At 49.5% G+C, this 19221-nt stretch overlaps 1 protein-coding gene across 2 annotated transcripts in view; it reads left to right on the top strand.

Moving 5' to 3' along the window:
* nup85 (nucleoporin 85) overlaps positions 1-16106 on the top strand; it is a 66346-nt gene extending 50240 nt beyond the window's left edge. The window contains exons 13-19 of one of the 2 annotated variants that reach the window (XM_068057802.1): positions 46-111; positions 264-415; positions 3609-3726; positions 6249-6349; positions 7030-7181; positions 15027-15125; positions 15877-16106. In XM_068057802.1, the coding sequence (XP_067913903.1) occupies positions 46-111; positions 264-415; positions 3609-3726; positions 6249-6349; positions 7030-7181; positions 15027-15125; positions 15877-15981 (793 nt within the window). In that variant the 3' untranslated portion in view covers positions 15982-16106. The remainder of the gene's footprint in view (positions 1-45; positions 112-263; positions 416-3608; positions 3727-6248; positions 6350-7029; positions 7182-15026; positions 15126-15876) is intronic. The other variant, XM_068057803.1, reaches the window with a different exon arrangement.
* The last annotated feature ends 3115 nt before the right edge of the window (positions 16107-19221 follow it).

The following is a 19221-nucleotide window of genomic DNA, read 5'->3' as shown; positions in this document are numbered from 1 at the left end:
TTCTGAAGTTCATTCTACTCTTACCTTGTGTTTTTCTCGTTGCAGTTTTGGTTCAAACCTTCGTGAATTCCTCATTCTGGAATACGCCTCTGGGCTCTTCAACCACGACAGGTGGGTCACTGCTGGCTTTTAGTTTCAGTGAGATGTCACTATCTGAACCATGCTGACTATAATACCTGTGTGCCTTCTTATTAAAGGTTGGTGCAGGGATTCTCTGCTGTCCTCTGTGGGTTAATGTTGTGTCTTCTGTTGGATGATTTCAGCCTCTGGCAGCTGGCCATAGACTACTTTGACTACTGTCCGCAGTTTGGCCGCATTTACCTGGAGCTTTATATTGAGCGTGTACCTCTGAACACTGAACGCAAGGCACTGAAGGTGCTGAGAATATGTGAGCAACGACAAATGACAGAGCAAGGTGATGAGCTCCTTATTTAAAAGCAGAATTTGGTCGGAAGGTTGTGGGGGATGGTGGGGGTGGAATCTCCCAGTTGGTTTTCATTTGCCTGATGGATGATGAGGAAGCGGGACTATTTGTGTATTTTTTTGAGGGTGGGTGATGTTGGTGCTGGGAAATGGGTATCCTCGCACTTTGGACACTCTGTCCAAGTGCTCCCAGCTCATACAGGATTCTTCAGGCCAGCATTTGGGAAAGACATGTTCATTCTCCTGTACCTGCCCACCCTTATATTTCCTTTCCTGGTTAGTGCTTCAGTCAGCCCCAAAGCTTGCTCCAATCCCCGCTGTATACCTCCCCCCTCTCTTTTGTCGACACCAGCCAGCTGCCTCTTCCCCAGTACTCCTGCACCCCCTAACTACCACTTGACTTCCCCTCACAGCATCCACATACCCCCTGAGGCTCCCCTATCCCAGAACCTGACCTTCCACCATATTGTTCTTCCAGACCTTGCTACCACCTTCCCAGCGCAAACCCTCCCAAGTCACCCAGATTCTTACACCTCCTGTTCTGGCAGTCATGGCTCAGTGAGTAGTACTCTTGCCACTGAGTCAGAAGACTGTGGCCTGAAATCCCCCTGCCGAAATTTGAAGCCAAAATCCAAGCTGACAGTCCAGTGCAGTACAGAGTACGTACTATCAGAGGTGCCGTCTTTCAGTTGAGACCTTAAACTGAGGCTCTATCTGCTCCCAGCTGAATGGACAAGAGCCCTTGGCAGAATTTTGAAAAAAGGCAGGGGAGTTCTCCTGGTGGGCCATTTGTCTCTTATCTAGCATCCCTATAACAGATTATCTGGTCATTATCTCATTCATACTTGTGGGAGCTTGCTGCAAATTGGCTGTTGTGTTTCCTACATTACAACAGTGACTACACTGCAAAAGAAGTATTTAATTATATCCTATTTTCCCCACTATCTTCTCATGTACTGTATATAACATTCAGATGTTAAATTGAATAATACACAAAGTTTTGAATAATCAAGCATCCACAAAAATATTGCATAATATTGCATAATTTGAAGGAGTATTTTGCAATAAAAAACATTGTGACTTGTTGAATTTCTGAATCAGTGGCCCTGATGCAATGTATCACACAGCAGGAGATGGCACATTCTCTGACTCGCAACAAGCAGCAGCATGGGTAATCTGCGTTGTATGTGGTGCCTCTGTCACACTTCATATAAAACAGCAGCAAACACTACAGCCCAATAAACTGTGTATACAGAAAGGGGAAGAAAGCCAGGTACTTCCTGATGGTTTTTGGCCTGCCTAATCAGAGCTTTATAAAGGTTCAGCATAGCTTCCCTGCTTTTGTACTCAATACCTCTATTTATGAAGCCCAAGATCCCATATGCTTTGCTAACTACTCTCTCAATATGTCCTGCCACCTACAATGATCTATGCACATGAACCCCCAGGTCCCTCTGTCCCTGCACAGTCTTTGGAACTGTCATTAAGTCTATATTGCCTCGCCCAATCTTTTCTGCCAAAATACATCACCTCACACTTTGTATTAAATTCCACTTGCCCATTCTGCTAGCCAATCAATGTCCTGTTGCAGTCAGTTGGTATCAAAGAACAAAGAACAATACAGCACAGGAACAGGCCATTCGGCCCTCCAAGCCTGCGCCGATCTTGATGCCTGTCTAAACTAAAACCTTCTGCACTTCTGGGGTCCGTATCTCTCTATTCCCATCCTGTTCATGTATTTGTCAAGATGCCTCTCAAACGTGTCTATTGTACCTGCTTCCACCACCTCCCCCAGCAGCAAGTTCCAGGCACTCACCACCCTCTGTTTTAAAAAAAACTTGCCTCGCACATCCCCTCTAAATTTTGCCCCTCGCACCTTAAACCTATGTCCCCTAGTAACTGACTCTTCCACCCTGGGAAAAAGCTTCTGACTATCCACTCTGTCCATGCCACTCATAACTTTGTAAACCTCTATCATGTCGCCCCTCCACCTCCGTCGTTCCAGTGAAAGCAATCCGTGTTTATCCAACCTCTCCTCATAGCTAATACCCTCCAGACCAGGCAACATCCTGGTAACCCTCTTCTGTACCCTCTCCAAAGCCTCCACATCCTTCTGGTCATGTGGCGACCAGAATTGTATGCAATATTCTAAGTGTGGCCTAACTAAGGTTCTGTACAGCTGCAGCATGACTTGTAAATTTTAAATTCTATGCCCCGACCGATGAAGGTAAGTATGCCGTATGCCTTCTTGACGAGCTTATCCACCTGCATTGCCACTTTCAGTGATCTGTGGACCTGTACGCCCGGATCTCTCTGCCTGTCAATACTCCTAAGGGTTCTGCCATTTACTGTATACTTCCCACCTGCATTAGATCTTCCAAACTGCATTACCCGACATTTGTCCGGATTAAACTCCATCTGCCATTTCTCCGCCCAAGTATCCAACCGATCTATATCCTGCTGTATCCTCTGACAATCCACATCATTATTCGCAACTCCACCAACCTTTGTGTCGTCCGCAAACTTACTAATCAGACCAGCTACATTTTCCTCCAAATCATTTATTTAAAACACTCTCACTCCTTTATGCATCTTATTATTCTTTTCTACCTCTATATGCTGGTGCGCACCCCCCTGCCAATTTAGTTTAAACCCTCCCCGCCTGCACTAATAAACCTCCCCGCGAGGACATTGGTTCTAGTTTTGTTGATGTGCAACCCCAAAGGCCAAATTTCCATTTCCTAGCTCCGAGCTTTTCACACCATTCAGTAAATATTCGGATCCATTTTTGTTCTGTCCAAAATGGATGACCTCACTTTTCCCCATCCTGACCTCCCAGCTGCCACAGATTTGCCCATTCACTTATCAATGTCCCTTTGCAACCATCAGCTTCCATCTATGCTGTTTACTGTGTCGCTTAGCTTGTCGTCAACAAACTTGGGTATATAGCTCTCTCTTCCTTCATCCAAGTCATTTATAAATATAGTGAGTTGCTGAGGCACCAGTACAGATCCTTGTGGGACATCACTAGTCAGCTCCTGCCAATTTAATTACATAGCCATTATCCACACTGTCTGCTACCTTTCAACCAATTCCCTACCCAAGCCATTAGTTTGCCTTTTGTTACACGTGCTTGCATTTTTAATTCTGTTATGTAATGTGTGCATGTGTGGCTCTTCCTGCAGTGAGGAGCATCTGTAAGATCATGGCGATGAAAGCTATGCGCAACAACCGGCTGGGATCGGCATTGTCCTGGAGCGTACGAGCAAAAGACTCGTTCTTCGCAACTCTTATCTCAGACAGGTCTGTGAATGTAAACTAGCAGGCCGGCAGCAGTCTCTCTATTTGCATTTTCAGTTTTACACACCCCTCACACCACCCCCCCCCCCACCCCTCGGAAGGCTCTCAGGAGTGCCTGCGACCAACTGGTACTTGCTTAAGAAGCCCTAGACAGCAAGTATTGGCAGACTGTTCGACTGTGGGAGTTGTCACAAACCTTGTTCCTCTGCTGCGTAATATCCACAAGGTGCCGGAGACTCTGGTACTTCACCAGAGTGTTGGCAGCCTATTTGGGCATGAGAACCATCAACCAACTTGATCTTCTGTTACTTGATGTCGACGTGCGCACACTCTGCAACAGGATTCATTGAAGATGATCAGGAGTGACTGTCCTGACTGACCTTCACCTCCACCCAATGTGGCACTGAGGCCATTTGCAGCAATCAAACACTGAGCACTGCCATTACCTACTGGGATGGTTGGGGGAAGCCCTATTCTAGATCTTTATCCCAGTAGTTTGAAATTAGCTGGAGCCTGCAATTTCTAGATTTGGCAATTTTGGATATGGTTCTGGTGTGGGACTAACGTTGTGTAACATTGTTGCCAAGGGAGGGTGAACTGGAAGTCCTGCTTTCTAGAATATAATAGAGGGGAAAACAGATATTAATCATGTGAATTGAGCTCCTGGATATGTGGGCCATGAGCTATTCATTTCAGGACTGCTTGAGTCTGTGCTGATGCAACCAGGTTTGTGGGCAAATTATTGGAGAGGATTCTGAGAGACAGGATTTATGATTATTTGGAAAAGCATGGTTTGATTAGAGACAGTCAGCATGGCTTTGTGAGGGGCAGGTCATGCCTCACAAGCCTTATTGAATTCTTTGAAGATGTGACAAAACACATTGATGAAGGAAGAGCAGTGGATGTGGTGTATATGGATTTTAGCAAGGCGTTTGATAAGGTTCCCCATGGTAGGCTCATTCAGAAAGTGAGGAGGCATGGGATACAGGGAAAGTTGGCTGTCTAGATACAAAATTGGTTGGCCCATAGAAGTCAGAGGGTGGTAGTAGATGGAAAGTATTCAGCATGGAGCTCGGTGACCAATGATGTTCCACAAGGATCTGTTCTGGGAATCCTGCTCTTTGTGATTTTTATAAATGACTTGGATGAGGAAGTGGAAGGCTGGGTTAGCAAGTTTGCCGACGACACAAAGGTTGCTGGAGTTGTGGATAGTGTGGAAGGCTGTTGTAGGTTGCAACGGGACATTGACAGGATGCAGAGCTGGGCTGAGAAGTGGCAGATGGAGTTCAACCTGGAAAAGTGTGAAGTGATTCATTTTGGAAGGTCGAATTTGAATGCAGAATACAGGCTTAAAGACAGGATTCTTGGTAGTGTGGAGGAACAGAGGGATCTTGGGGTCCATGTCCATAGATCGCTCAAAGTTGCCACCCAAGTTGATAGGGTTGTTAAGAAGGCGTATGGTGTGTTGGCTTTCATTAACAGGGGGATTGAGTTTAAGAGCCGCGAGGTTATGCTGCAGCTCTATAAAGCCCTGGTTAGACCACACTTGGAATATTGTGTTCAGTTCTGGTCGCCTCATTATAGGAAGGATGTGGAAGCTTTAGAGAGGGTGCACAGGAGATTTACCAGGATGCTGCCTGGACTGGAGGGCATGTCTTACGAAGAAAGATTGAGGGAGCTAAGGCTTTTCTCATTGGAGCGAAGAAGGATGAGAGGTGACTTGATAGAGGGGTACAAGATGATGAGAGGCATAGATAGAGTGGATAGTCAGAGACTTTTTCCCAGGGTGGAAAGGGCTATCACCAGGGGGCATAATTTTAAGGTGATTGGAGGAAGGTTTCGGGGAGATGTCAGAGGTAGGTTCTTTACACAGAGAGTGGTGGGTGCGTGGAATGTGCTGCCAGCGGTGGTAGTAGAAGCAGATACATTAGGGGCATTTAAGCGACTCTTGGATAGGTACATGGATGATAGTAGAATGAAGGGTAGGTAGTTAGTTTGATCTTAGAGTAGGTTAAAGGTTCGGCACAACATCGTGGGCCGAAGGGCCTGTACTGTGCTGTACTGTTCTATGTAATGGGCAGCCTACAGATATAGATACCCAACTATGCTGTTTACTGGATGTGCGTTCCACCCTCAGGAGCAATGGGACACTGATTCTGAAGTCCCTTGTTCCTCCGACAGTATGTTGGCGGTACTCAAAGTAAGAGATGTTGGTGCTGAGGGAGTGGAACACCTTTTTATTTAGGGACCCAGATCAGCAACATACACTCCCAGGACCAGGACATCAATGTGCCTTGCCTCATTTTTCAGAGAATGTGGCAGTGTGGTATTTTACCATTTCCCACATAAACTGTCCAGTTTCCCCGTCCTCCCCTTGACATTCAGTTCGGGCAGTTTTGTTCCATGGGCTGGTGCAGTAGGAATTTATTTAACTCTGACCACCAGTTGAGAGAGTAAACCTGCTTGCTAGCTGGAGTGATTGCTGTGCTATTCTGTGCTTATAAAGACATTGGTTCATTGTGCAGGTTATTGCAGGATTACTCTGTTAAAGGAAGCTTTTCTGACTTCGACCTGATCAGCAACCTGGGATCGTCCATGCTGCTGAGTGACCGGCTGACCTTTCTTGGTAGGTAGACCTAATTATCTAGTTTCTCAGTATACCCCAGTGCTCCTTGGGGAGTAGGGTCAGTTTTATTATGGTTTGCAGTTGTGTCGCATCTTCTTGTATATTTGAAACATCGGAACTGCCTCAGACGCTGATTTTGTAGGGCTCTAATTGAATGTAGGATTGATACAGGGCTGTGGGCCTTGGCCTTTTTGAGTCTCTGTGTGAAAGACATGACCCCAAGGCTCAACAAGCTTGGCTGTTTACTGTGGAACAGAGACAGCTGAGGCATGACTTATTGGATGTTGTTCAGGTAATGAAAGGGTTAAGTAGGGTAGATGGAGAGAAAATGTTTCCACTTGTGAGGGAGTCCAATACTAAAGGCTATAAATATAAAATAGTCACTAATAAATCCAATTGGGAATTTCAGGGGAAACGTCTTTACTCAGAGTAATGAGACTGTGGAACTCACTACCACAGGAGTAATTGAGGCAAATAGCATAGATGAATTTAAGGAGAAGCTAAATAAACACATGAGGGAGAAAGGGGAAAAAAAAGATATTTTGCTCTGGTTGGATGAAGAGGGATGGGAGGAGGCTCATGTAGCACATAAACACTGGAGTGGAGCTGTTGGGCAGAATGCTGTGTTTCTGTGTTGTACATTCTAGGCAGTTTAATGTTCTGTGGTTTCCTGTTGACAGGGAAGTATTGTGAATTCCACAAGCTGTACGGAGAGATGCAGTTTGCAAAGGCTGCCAACCTTCTGCTTTCGCTGATGACTGCCCGCATCGCTCCACGTTCCTTCTGGATGACACTGCTCCTGGACGCTCTTCCCTTGATGGAGCAGAAGGAGGTCTGACCATGGCTCGATGCTGGAATGTATCAGTGACTCCATTAATTTTCCCATATTCAGCATAGATCAGTTGGGAGCACAGGGGATGTGCGCCTCCCCCCATACACCCCCTCCCAATGTTAGCCTGCCTCTTGTAGCAAGAGAGTTTCCCAGTCTGCACTCGCCTCTAGTTATTGGAACGTTGTTGAGAGCTGGCGAGTCTAAAAGTTCCAAGTGTGGTGCACAGGTGTGATTGGGGTGGGGTGGGGGAGGCTGCGACACATGTTTCTGGTCCCACACTGTGTAGTTGACTCTTGATGCCCTCAGGGTAACACATACTGCCTTGTCAGTGTCGCCCAAATCTCAGGAACTTTTATTAATGTGTTTGATTGAGCAGTGTAGAAGGCTGTTTACTCTGTATCTAACCCCCATGCTCTACCTGTCCTGGGAGTGTTTGATGGGGACAGTGTAGAGGGAGCTTTACTCTGTATCTAACCCCCGTACTGTACCTGTCCTGGGAGTGTTTGATGGGGACAGTGTAGAGGGAGATTTACTCTGTATCTAACCCCGTGCTGTACCTGTCCTGGGAGTGTTTGATCGGACAGTGTAGAGGGAGATTTACTCTGTATCTAACCCCGTGCTGTACCTGTCCTGGGAGTGTTTGATCGGACAGTGTAGAGGGAGCCTTACTCTGTATCTAACCCCCTTTTTTCAAAGTGGCCTTTTTACCCCAGGCCCGTTTTATTTTGCTTGAGGGGGCCTTTATTCCCCAGGCCTCCTTTATGTACATTTTTAAATAATTTTTTAAAAACAGATAAATAAAACAGAACTCAAATTAAAATGCCATTCTCGGCATTGATGATGCACTTCAGCCCCTGCAGTGCCCACTGGTCGTGGAAGGCCTCAAGAGAACCAGTGGTCACCATATGTTCCTTCTCCAGGGACACCCAGGCGTGAATGTAACCTCGGAAGAGAAGCAGGCAATCAGGGTAGACGGACCCCCCGACGGCCTGCAGCCTGGACCTGTGAATTGCCACCTCGGCCAAGCCCAGGAGCAGACCAATGAGGCGTTCCTCCTCCCGGCCCATGCCCCCCAACACTGGGTGTCCAAAGATCAGGAGTGTGGGGCTGAAGTGCAACCAAAACCTGAGGAGCAGCCCCTTTAAATACTCGAACAGGGGCTGCAACCTTGCACTCTCCATATAAACACACACTCTTCCAGGCCGCAGAAATTACAGCCGGGAGAGCACCCTGACTGGATGCAACCATGTTCCAGACTCTGAATAGATCCCGGTAAAAGACAGACAACTCCCTCAGAGAGGCGCGGCTAACATTCTCCGCTGGGAGTTGCATGTCGTCTTGAAGGCAGTGCCCCTGGCGGAAAATGTACGTTGCCAGCGCACACCATCTGGGAGGATGCTCAACGTACAGGTATCTCTGCAGGGTCCGAAGGCGGAGAGTCGCATCCTGGGTGCAGACGCACACCAGCGACTGGCCGTCCTCCTCAATCAGGAGACTCAGGACTGTGGCAGAGTCCCAGTGTTTCCTCTTGCCCCAAAAGAAATTGACGAGCTTCTCTGGATCTTGGTGGCAAATGCAGGGGGCGGGACCAAAGTGACAAACCCATACCACAGCATCGAGGCCACCATAGGTTTATGACCAGCGCTCGGCCCCTGTAGGAAAGCACTCGGAGCAGTCCTGTCCAGTGCCCCAGCCGAGTGGTGACTTTCACCTCCAATGCCTGCCAGTTTGCCAGCCAGGCTTCCTCAGCGAGGCTAAGGTGGACTCCCAGATAGAGGAGGTGCGTGGTGCTCCACGCAAAAGGTGTCAACTCAAGTAGGGAGTCCACCCACCACTGACCCACCAGGAGTGCGGAACATTTCTCCCAATTGACACACGTGGAGGACATGGTAGAAAAGGTCTGCTGGCACTCGCGCATCCTCTGCAGGTCAACGGGATTTGTGACCGTGAGGAGCACAACACCAGCATAAGCCGAGAGAACAACTCGCATGCTGGCTCGCACAGAGCCAATCCCGTCAACCTCCTGCGAAGCTCCACGCAGATGGTGTACAATTGGCCGGACATGGGGCACTCCTTGATGCACTCCTCTCCCAAAGCGAAGGGGCGCCGTCAAGGACCCGTTAACTTTGACCAGGCACTCTGCGGCAGCGTATAAAAGTTGGATTCGGACCACAAAATGCGCACAGAGTCCCGAAAAGGTAGTCGTGATCCACGCTGTCGAGCACCTTCTCCTGATCGAGGGAGAGAAAGGCAATCGTCAGACCAGTCCTCTGGGAAATATGGATCAGGTCCTATACCAGGTGGATGTTGTCCTGGATGGACCGGCTCGGGACCGTGTAGGACTAGTTGGGGTGGATCACGTGGGCCAGCACGGAGCCCAGGCAAAGATCTTATAATCTGTGCTGAGGAGGGAGACCGGATGCCAGTCCTTAAGCAAGTGGAGATCTCCTTTCTTAGGGAGTAGGACGATGACTGCCCTGCGCAAAGAGGGGGGCATCTCCCCTTTCGCCAGGCTTTCCCCCAGAACCCGCACTTAATCGCCCCTCAGGACATCCCAGAATGCCTGAAGGAACTCCACAGTCAGTCCGTCCAGCCTTGGGGATTTGCCCCTCGAGAACTGGTGGAGGGAGCCGGTCAGCTCAGCCGATGTGAGCGGAGCCTCCAGTCCTTTGGCGCATTCCGGGCTGACCTTCGGCAGGTCCTCCCACAAAACTCTGCGCACGTCCTCACTGGACGGATCCAGAGAGAACAACGTAATATAATAGATAAGGAACAAAAGGCCCATTCCCTGCGGAACCGTGATGGAGGATCCGTCCCTGCCACATGGACCCCCTGCCATTTTTCCAGCGAGTAGAAGAAGGGTGAAGCGCGGTCCAAATCCTTCAAGATCTGGATCCACGACCTCACTTACGTGCCTCAGGACTCTGAGTTGCAGGTCGCCTAGCACGCTCTTCTCTTCGTATGCCTGCCCCAGGGCCGGGTCCACAACGGCATGACCGAGACGGGACTCTAAGTCAAGCACCTCCCTCTCTAGGCGCCCGATCTCGGCTTCCTGCCTCTTGGTCGACCCCTTTGTGTACTCCTGACAGTAGACACAGATGCGAGTCTTGCCCACATCCCACCATAGCTGCAAGGAGGGAAAGCTCCCCAGCTTCCTTCTCCAGTCGGCCCAGAATCAATGGAACGAGTCCCGGAATCACTCGTCCTCCAGCAGCCGCTTGTTAAAGTGCCAGTACGCAGACCCCGCCCTCGTGCGGAGTGGAGTGAACTCCTCACACCAGGTGGTGGTCCGAGCACGGCACCAGCTGCATGGAGGCCACCAAGACGTGGGAGACATACGCCTGCAGTTCATTCGGGATCCTTCTCCTCCAGACCTCCAGGTGAAGACGCTGGAGTCGGGATGGAGATTCCACCAGATGTCCACCAAGTTGAGGGAGCTGATCAGTCCCCTCAACTTTTCCACTGATGCTTGGCCGTGCTGGGGTCCGGAGTGATCCCTCACTCGAGGGTACAGTTAAAATCCCCCCCCAGGATAATGTACTCGCCACTATGATAGAGTTCAAGAGAGCAGACACTTCTTCAAAGAACTGCACTTACAACATGCCAGGCCTGGGCGCATACCGTTCACAAACTGGAGCGGCATGCCAACCTGGTGAACGGCGAGGTAGCAAGTGGCCTGGCACAAGCTCCTTGACCCCCAAGATCTCTGACTGAAAAGTCAGGGCCAACAAGATAGCCACCCCACTAGAAATAGGGGTGAGGTGACTCATGTAGACCCCACCCTACCACTCCAAGAGCCAGGTGGCTTTGTCTCCCGGAATGGTGTGGGTTTCCTGCAGAAAGCTCACCGCATATCTCCCTTCCCTGAGGACTGAGAGATTGTGAAATCTGTGGAGAGATCCCCTGTTGCCGTTGATGTTGAGGCTGGCTATGATTATCTTCATGTCAAAAGTACTTAGAAACCCGTCACCAACACCACAGTGTGAGGAGGGAGCGGAAGTGCACCTCGCCTTCCACTCCTCCAGCAACCCATTGAGGAACACTTTAAACTGGTGCCTCTCAACCAGTTTCACGCCCACGCTCTTCTCCGCCTTCTTGAGGGCGGCACGGACGGACTGGATGATCAGTTCTAAACTCGACCACTGGCCAAAGGCCAGCTGAACTTTATTGTGGCAACTCCTGCATGCCGCGAGGAAGTCCCAGAGTTCCGCCGTGGGGATGAGAGGAGTTTCTCTCTGGGCGGCACGAGGGAGTCCACCGCCTAACTGGCGATGGATTCAAGGTCGTCCTCCGTGCCCCACATCGAGTCCCCATCCTCCATCGTCATCGCCAAGGGCCGACACACCCAGCACACATTATGGGGCGGACGTCCCGGCCATGCTAGCTGGTCCTGCCTCCGTCATGAAAAAGGAAGCATTTGTAAGGGCTGGTAGGCTCGGAACACTTGAGGAATATAAAGACAGTAGGAAGGAACTTAAGCAAGGAGTTAGGAGGGCTAAAAGGGGTAATGAAAAGTCATTGGCAAACAGGATTAAGGAAAATCCCAAGGCTTTTTATACATATATAAATAGCAAGAGGGTAACTCAGGGACAGAGATGGGAATCTATGTGTGGAGCCAGAGGAAATGGGCGAGCTGCTAAATGAGTACTTTGCATCAGTATTCACCAAAGAGAAGGACTTGGTGGATGATGAGCCTAGGGAAGGGAGTGCAGATAGTCTCAGTCATCTCAGTATCAAAAAGGAGGAGGTGTTGGGTGTCTTGCAAAGCATTAAGGTAGATAAGTCCCCAGGGCCTGATGGGATCTACCCTAGAATACTGAGGGAGGCAAGGGAAGAAATTGCTGGGGCCTTGACAGAAATCTTTGCATCCTCATTGGCTGCAGGTGAGGTCCCAGAGGACTGGAGAATAGCCAATGTTGTTCCTTTGTTTAAGAAGGGTGGCGAGGATAATCCAGGAAATTATAGGCCGGTGAGCCTTATGTCAGTGGTAGGGAAACTATTAGAGAGGATTATTCGGGACAGGATTTACTCCCATTTGGAAACAAACGAACTTATTAGTGAGAGACAGCATGGTTTTGTGAAGTGGAGGTCGTGTCTTACTAATTTGATTGAGTTTTTTGAGGAAGTGACGAAGATGATTGATGAAGGAAGGGCAGTGGATGTTATCGATTTGGACTTTAGTAAAGCCTTTGACAAGGTCCCGCATGGCAGATTGGTACAAAAGGTGAAGTCACATGGGATCAGAGGTGAGCTGGCAAGATGGATACAGAACTGGCTCAGTCATAGAAGACAGAGGGTATCAGTGGATGGGTGTTTTTCTGAATGGAGGGATGTGACTAGTTGTGTTCCGCAGGGATCAGTGCTGGGACCTTTGCTGTTTGTAGTATATATAAATGATTTGGAGGAAAATGTAGCTGGTCTGATTAGTAAGCTTGCGGACGACACAAAGGTTGGTGGAGTTGCGGATAATATTGAGGATTGTCAGAGGATACAGCAGGATATAGATCGGAGAAATGGCAGATGGAGTTTAATCCGGACAAATGTGAGGTAATGCATTTTGGAAGGTCTAATACAGGTGGGAGGTATACAGTAAATGGCAGAACCCTTAGGAGTATTGACAGGCAGAGAGATCTGGGCGTACAGGTCCACAGGTTACTGAAAGTGACAACGCAGGTGGATAAGGTAGTCAAGAAGGCATATGGCATGCTTGCCTTTATCGGCCGGGGCATAGAGTATAAAAATTGGCAAGTCATGTTGCAGCTGTACAGAACCTTAGTTAGGCCACACTTAGAATATTGCGTGCAATTCTGGTCGCCACACTACCAGAAGGACGTGGAGGCTTTGGAGCGGGTACAGAGGAGGTTTACCAGGATGTTGCCTGGTCTGGAGGGCATTAGATATGAGGAGAGGTTGGAAAAACCCGGATTGTTTTCATTGAAACGACGGAGGTGGAGGGGCGACATGATAGAGGTTTACAAAGTTATGAGTGGCATGGACAGAGTGGATAGTCAGAAGCTTTTTCCCAGGGTGGAAGAGTCAATTACTAGGGGACATAGGTTTAAGGTGCGAGGGGCAAAGTTTAGAGGGGATGCGCGAGGCAAGTTTTTTACACAGAGGGTGGTGAGTGCCTGGAACTTGCTGCCAGGGGAGGTGGTGGAAGCAGATACGATAGCGACGTTTAAGAGACATCTTGACAAATATATGAATAGGAAGGGAATAGAGGGATACGGTCCCCGGAAGTGCAGAAGGTGTTAGTTTCGGCAGGCATCAAGATCGGTGCAGGCTTGGAGGGCCGAATGGCCTGTTCCTGTGCTGTACTGTTCTTTGTTCTTTGATCCCACCCCCAGGATCGATGGCGGAGGAGTCCTCTCTGGGTTCTTCTGTGGAACTGGAGCCTATGGGTGCCAGGGCTTCAGGACCCCCCTCCACCTCCGTCCCCAGGCTAATGAGTGGCCCAGGGGAGATGGAAGTTCCCAACACCGGAAATCCAGCCAGAGCAGGGACTGGGGGCAGAGAGAGGAGGCCATCTCCCACCCCGCCAGTGCCCACAGGTCTAGCAGATGGGGCAGCATTTTCACCCATAACTGGGTCAGGTATATCCTGTTTGGGAGTGGATTTTGGCTGGGAGGGCCGACCCTTCGGGGCTTCGCCCTCCCCTCCACGCAGGGCACCCGACCCTGTGGCAGATGGGAAGGCTTCTCCAGGAGCATCCGAAGGCTCCCCCACCACAAGCAGGGCTCCATTTGCTCCTTCGGGAAGGGCCTCATGTACAGGGGTCTTCCCTTGCCCTTCATCCTGAGGGGTGGAGAGTTTCTGCCCAGGCTTTACAGCCTTGATGGTGGTGGTGGCAAGGGGAACCTGGGTATCCGAACCAGGAGACAGCTCCCCTCCAACAGGTGTGCCCTGCACCTCAGGGCCCTGTGTTACCTCCGTTGAGGGGTGCTTTCTCTTTTTCCCACTGGGGCGCGGAGGCTCAGAGACCTCTGTCATCAGAGGCTTCTGCATCCTCCTTTTGCTTGGTTACCCTGGGCCTGAGCCCAGTCCTGGGGCAGCTGGATTCCCCAGGAGCGGGCCTTGGGCTGAGCTCAGGCTCGGGTTGTACCATGGTGTCCGGGGGACGTGCCTCTCGTTGTTTATTTTTTCTCCGAGTCTTTCTTCCATTCAGATGGGCATCCCCTCCCTGCCGGAGGCCACGAAAACCAGAGCCTCCGGAACTGACTGAGCGGTGTCTGTTGGAGGTGTAGGGGGAGTGGGAGGAGGTGCAGCGGCACCACCCTGGGCTGCCAAGGTGCAGTCGGCTGCCAGGAGGTTGGGGCAGTTCTTATGAACGTGCCCTGCTCACTTGCAGGCATGGCACCATGCCCCGAGGTCCAGAAGACTCGGTAGGCCACCTCCTGGAACTCAACATTAAATTGGCCCTCCAAGACCACCTCCCGCGCCAGCTGCATAAATAGCTGGTGGCGGAAGGAGTAGACATGCTGGAGGCTGTTGTCCCGAAGACCGAGCGGGACTGGGGTGATCCCCGACCTCACCTCCCCCAGGTAGTGCAGGTGGGGGAGGAGGAGCTCACTGGGAATGAAGGGTGAGACGTTTGACATTATCCGCTGTGCGGTGGCCCCAGAAGCTCCACTATCAGGAAAGTCCCCCACACAGTGAGCCCCTCAGGACCAGAGACACCGCCCACTCAGTCTTCAGGAAGGACACAATGAGTAGTGTAAACCAGAAGCCTGGTTCCCGGGTGTGAGGGTGTTGCAGAATGAGGTGCTGTCTTCCTTTCTGGAGTAGATCAGTGTGTTTGGTACCATAAGCCTGTTTGCTCACTGCTTCTTTGTTTCTCTTGGTCAGGTGATCTTTTCCACAGATCAGACATATGCACTCATGCACTGCCTGGAGGATGTGACAGCAGATGATGCTGAGCATGAAAAGGAGATGAGAGCTGTGGGGGTAAGAGTTGACTCTGTTAGATCTGGACAGTGACATGTCTCCCAGCAGCTAACAGCCTGTCTGTAATGGAGGCATCAGTGAGTGAGTCCTGATAGAGATGTACGAACAGGAGGAGGGCAGTCAGTCTCTTGAGCCTCTTCTACTACTCCGTTAGATCATGGCTGATCTGTATCTTAAATCTATCCACCTGCTTTGGTTCTGCAACCCTAAATACCCTTGCCTAATAAAAATCATTTATGTCAGTCTTGAAATTTTCAATTGACCTCAGACTCAGCTTTTTGGGGGAGAGGGAGTCCCAGATTTTCACCATCCTTTGTGTGAGGAAGTGCTTCCTGACATCACCCCTGAGCGACTTTGCATCACCTTTAAGGTTAAGATCCCTTGTTCTGCCCTCCCACCAGAGGAAATAGTTTCTCTCGATCTACCCTTTTATCATCAGTTAAGTCATCCCTTAATCTTCTATATTTAAGGAATACAAGCCTGGTCAATGCAACCTGTCCTCCATAATTTAACCCTCCAATTGCTGTCATTCTGCTGAATCTGTGATGCACTCCCTCCAGGGCAAATACCCACTTCCTGAGGTTCTGATATTTAAATTAGGGGCTGGGGGTGGAGGAAGAGGAGGTGGTGGTGCTGGGGAGGGAGTGGACGGCAGGCAGCAGGTGAGTCCCTCCACAGAGGACTGGAGGTTAATTCTGACCTGTTGCTGTGACCTCTCAATCTGATGATTTATTGTTTTGCTCTGTTCTAGGGTGAGGACGAAGTGGAGACTGCGCAACTGGGCCTCCTCCGATTGGCTTTCACTCGCAATCTGGCAAAAGCCATCGTCCAAGAAGGAACACACCATGGATCCTGAAAGTGGGCTGGAATTGCAACTTGAGTCCGTGACCTGCTGGCCTGGGCTTGTAAATAAAGGATTTTTCATGATTTTGAGTTCTGTGCAGGAATTGCAAATTAAAATGTTTTTGTACCTAAAGGCATTGGTTGGTATTTGGTTGCTCTGACCAGCTGTAGGCTGAATTGCAGCTTGAGGTAGCCAGTGTGTAATGAGCTGCTCAGTTATAAGCTCTGCAATCTGCCAGTCTCACCCTCACCTCCTGAAGGCGCTGACTCGCTGAGGGTGCAGTGTCGCTTGGTGGTTGAACCAGCAGTCCCTTGGTACCTCAGCTGACAGGCTACAGGGTCCAGCAGTAGTGACTCCATCATTAGCTAGCCTGAGTTTAATTAACTAGAGCAACTGGAAATGAAGCCCCAAGACCTCTTGCTGCAAAAGCTACTTTACAACGACTGAGGGGACTGTTCCTTCATCTGGGGAATGTGGCAGATGAGAGACTTGGCTCAGCCCACCCTGGTGCAATGCTACAGGGCAGCCTGTGGGCTCTGTTGGTGATTGGAATGGAGCAGGATCTATTTCATCACTGCAGCAGGGCCTTTGACATATCAGAGCTTGCTGCAGTTTCTCCTCCCTCATGCTGTCTCGTGTTCTTGCTTGAAACTGGATCACTGCCTGAACCTTTCCCCAGTGCGGGGACAGTGTGGGCTCTGTCCTTTTCCAGTGCGGGGACAGTGTGGGCTCTGTCCTTTTCCAGTGCGGGGCATGGTGTCCTCTGCCAATGTTGTTGGGATTCAGGGTGAGAGTGTCAATTAACCCTTTATCCCCTTTTCCCAAATTCTGAAATGATTTGAGGTGATAACCCTTATGGGTGACTGGTTGTATTTTATTCAGTATAAGTGAGACTTGTCACATGCTAATGTCTGAACAGCAATATTAAAGCACAGCAGCATTATCATTCCACACTGCGGAGAAGTGTGATCTCCACATAATTACTCCGTGATCACGCCAGCCAATGTGGCATGCACATATGTGGTCTCTGTGCCAGCCCTGTTCTTCTGTGAGAGTCTGTCTGCGGGATGGTCTCTTTCTCTCCCTGCCCAAGGGATCCTGTGTATGCATACAACCTGATACAACTGGGTGGCCCCAGACTTATTTGCTGATCACAGTGATGTAAGTGTTCATATTTCAGTAATACCTGACCTTGCATCACCCCTATGGTCTCTGCCCTAAAAGCAGGGCTGGCTAACTTTCCTTGCCTAATGATTGGCAGCCTGATTGTCAAACCCATGTTGGCTTGGTTCTTTTGTACATACTGCTAATGGACAGTACAGGAGCACCTTTGTAAGCCTGCGAATCTGACACACGAGGTGGTTGGGCATCGTGCTCTATATTCCACTTTTAAAATCTCCATTTGTAATCTAATGTGGCAGTTTCCCCTGTTCTATCAGTTGGAGACTTTCCCTGGCTTGCTGTATCGTTCAGGCCCCATATAATATTAAGTGTGTGCAGTTTGCTTGACCTGCCCTGCTAGGTCTTTGATATTAAGTTGAGTTAAGGCTCCTGTGCTGTTTCTTCATGATACTCTAGGCCATTCCACAGAATCCTTACATTATCTGCGATGCTTTCTATATCTAGACTATTAATCCCGGCCAGACAGCCCACTCCTGCCAGGATCCCATCCTGTACTTTCTGCTGCTGCACTCAGCACTATGATTGTTATGAGTTAAGGGTGAGGGTTTGCTGGGGGTGTAGTATTTTTCATAATGGGACACCGCAGGGTCCTCCTTTCCCATAGTCTGGCTACTTCTTCCCCAAAAAGTCCCAATAAACTGTTAGAGTGAATGCTGATACAATTTGTTATATTTTCCCCCCCAAACCACACAAATTGAGAGTGGCCAAATTTAGAAGGGCTGGGATGGTCTCGTAATGTAAGTCGTTCTAGAGGACTGTCGGCCGGAATAACTGAAAGACCATTTGTGGGCCCCAGGCTTAAAACTGGGGTATCATTTTCAAGTGTCGCGTGCTGAGGGGGCGGGGGATGCTCAGCTCTCTCCCTGTGTGAGGGGGTGGTCTCTGTCCTCTCCCACTGTGGTGGGGTGGGGTGGGCGTTGGGTGGTGGCTCTGTGACAGTGTGGGGGCCGGAACATAAGGAATAGGAGCAGAGGTAGACCATTCAGCCCCTCCAGCCTATTCTGCCATTTAATCAAAGTGAATCTAAAAGGCATATAAATGGTGAAAGAGTGATAAATGGAGGAGTGGGGGCAGATTTGGACATAAAAGGGAATTTATGCATTGAGGCAGAGGGCATAGCTGAGGTACTAAATGAGTACTTTGCATCGGTCTTCATGGAAGAAGATGCTGCCAAAGTCATAGTGAAAAGGGGGGTTGTTGAGACACCGAATGGGCTAAAAATTGGTAGAGGAGGTATTAAATAGATTGGCTGTATTTAGCATTGAGCAAGGTACTGAGGACACAATCTTCACTGCCTCCGGAGAATCCTTGGCATCAGGTGGCAGGACCGTATCTCCAACACAGAAGTCCTTGAGGCGGCCAACATCCCCAGCTCATACACACTACTGAGTCAGCGGCGCTTGAGATAGCTTGGCCATGTGAGCTGCTTGGAAGATGGCAGGATCCCCAAAGACACATTGTACAGCGAGCTCGCCACTGGTATCAGACGCACCGGCCGTCCGTGTCTCCTCTTTAAAGACGTCTGCAAACGCGGCAGAAAGTCCTGTGACGTTGATGAGGTAACAGTGAGGGTGAATGAGGGTAATGAAGTTAATGTGTTGTATATAAACTTCCAAAAGGCATTTGATAAAGTGCCATGTAACAGGCTTGTCAACAAAATTAGATTCCATGGACTACAAGGGACAGTAGCAACATGGATATGAAATTGGCTGAGTGACAGGAAACAGTAGTGGTGAATGATTTGGATGATTCTATGAAGTGTGTAGGCCTGTGTTCAGCCAACCATTCCCAAGTGTTTATAGAAGGGGCCTTTATTGCTAATAGGAGGAGAACAGGAAAGGGCCTGTCTAATCACTTCCAATTGGTGTGATAAAAATCAACTGCTGATTGGAGCCTCCTTTGCCAAAATAGCATTTTATCTAAAGAATGCTGTAAACTGACTTCGTTATTTCTGCTTGAGATTAAAATTATATTTCAGTTCCAAAAATAAATTACTTCAAATTTATCTGCTTGTTATGAAGGCTGGGATCTGTTGTCCAATTACCCTCAGAATCCTGTGTGGCCAGACAA

The sequence above is a fragment of the Heterodontus francisci genome, chromosome 26 (genome assembly GCF_036365525.1).
Source record: "Heterodontus francisci isolate sHetFra1 chromosome 26, sHetFra1.hap1, whole genome shotgun sequence".
Taxonomy (NCBI): domain Eukaryota; kingdom Metazoa; phylum Chordata; class Chondrichthyes; order Heterodontiformes; family Heterodontidae; genus Heterodontus; species Heterodontus francisci.
Note: the sequence above shows the minus strand (reverse complement) of the source record. Positions and strands in the feature narration are given on the sequence as shown.